General features: G+C 67.8%; 1 protein-coding gene across 3 annotated transcripts in view; it reads right to left on the reverse strand.

Annotated features, from left to right (window-relative positions):
* The window catches only part of PIK3CG (phosphatidylinositol-4,5-bisphosphate 3-kinase, catalytic subunit gamma), a 38,627-nt gene that overhangs the window by 34,169 nt on the left and 4,039 nt on the right, over positions 1 to 419 (reverse strand). For all 3 annotated transcript variants that reach the window (XM_005862872.2, XM_014536927.1, XM_014536928.1), the window contains exon 3: positions 2 to 419. In XM_005862872.2, the coding sequence (XP_005862934.1) occupies positions 2 to 419 (418 nt within the window). The remainder of the gene's footprint in view (position 1) is intronic.

Below are 419 nucleotides of genomic sequence, written 5' to 3' on the forward strand. Positions count from 1 at the left end.
ACGTCATAGCCCATGAGGGCGGTGAGCTGCCGCTGGAAGGCCAGCGTCTCCTCGGAGGGGCCGCGCCGCTGCACCACGTGGATCTGGCCGGGGCTCCGGTGCAGCACCTTCCAGTAGCGCAGGCAGTCGAGGGTCTGCACCACCTGGTACTTGTCGTAGATCTCGTACCACTGGCCCTTCTTCTGGTAGAGCAGCAGGAAGTGGTCGGGGCTGAGCCGCTGGTAGAAGTCGGCCGCCGAGCTCGTCTCCAGCGCGCGGAGCCACACCTGCGCCTTCATCTGCTCCACGTTCCCGTGGCCGGCCACGTGCAGCAGCGCCGTCTCCGGGGTCTTGCTGGTGCGCTGGCTGGTGGGCAGCACGAACTCGATGGGGATGAGCTCCATGGAGGACAGGCTGGCCGCCGAGCCGCGCGGCTTCAT

Source organism: Myotis brandtii, unplaced genomic scaffold (assembly GCF_000412655.1).
Source record: "Myotis brandtii unplaced genomic scaffold, ASM41265v1 scaffold17, whole genome shotgun sequence".
Taxonomy (NCBI): domain Eukaryota; kingdom Metazoa; phylum Chordata; class Mammalia; order Chiroptera; family Vespertilionidae; genus Myotis; species Myotis brandtii.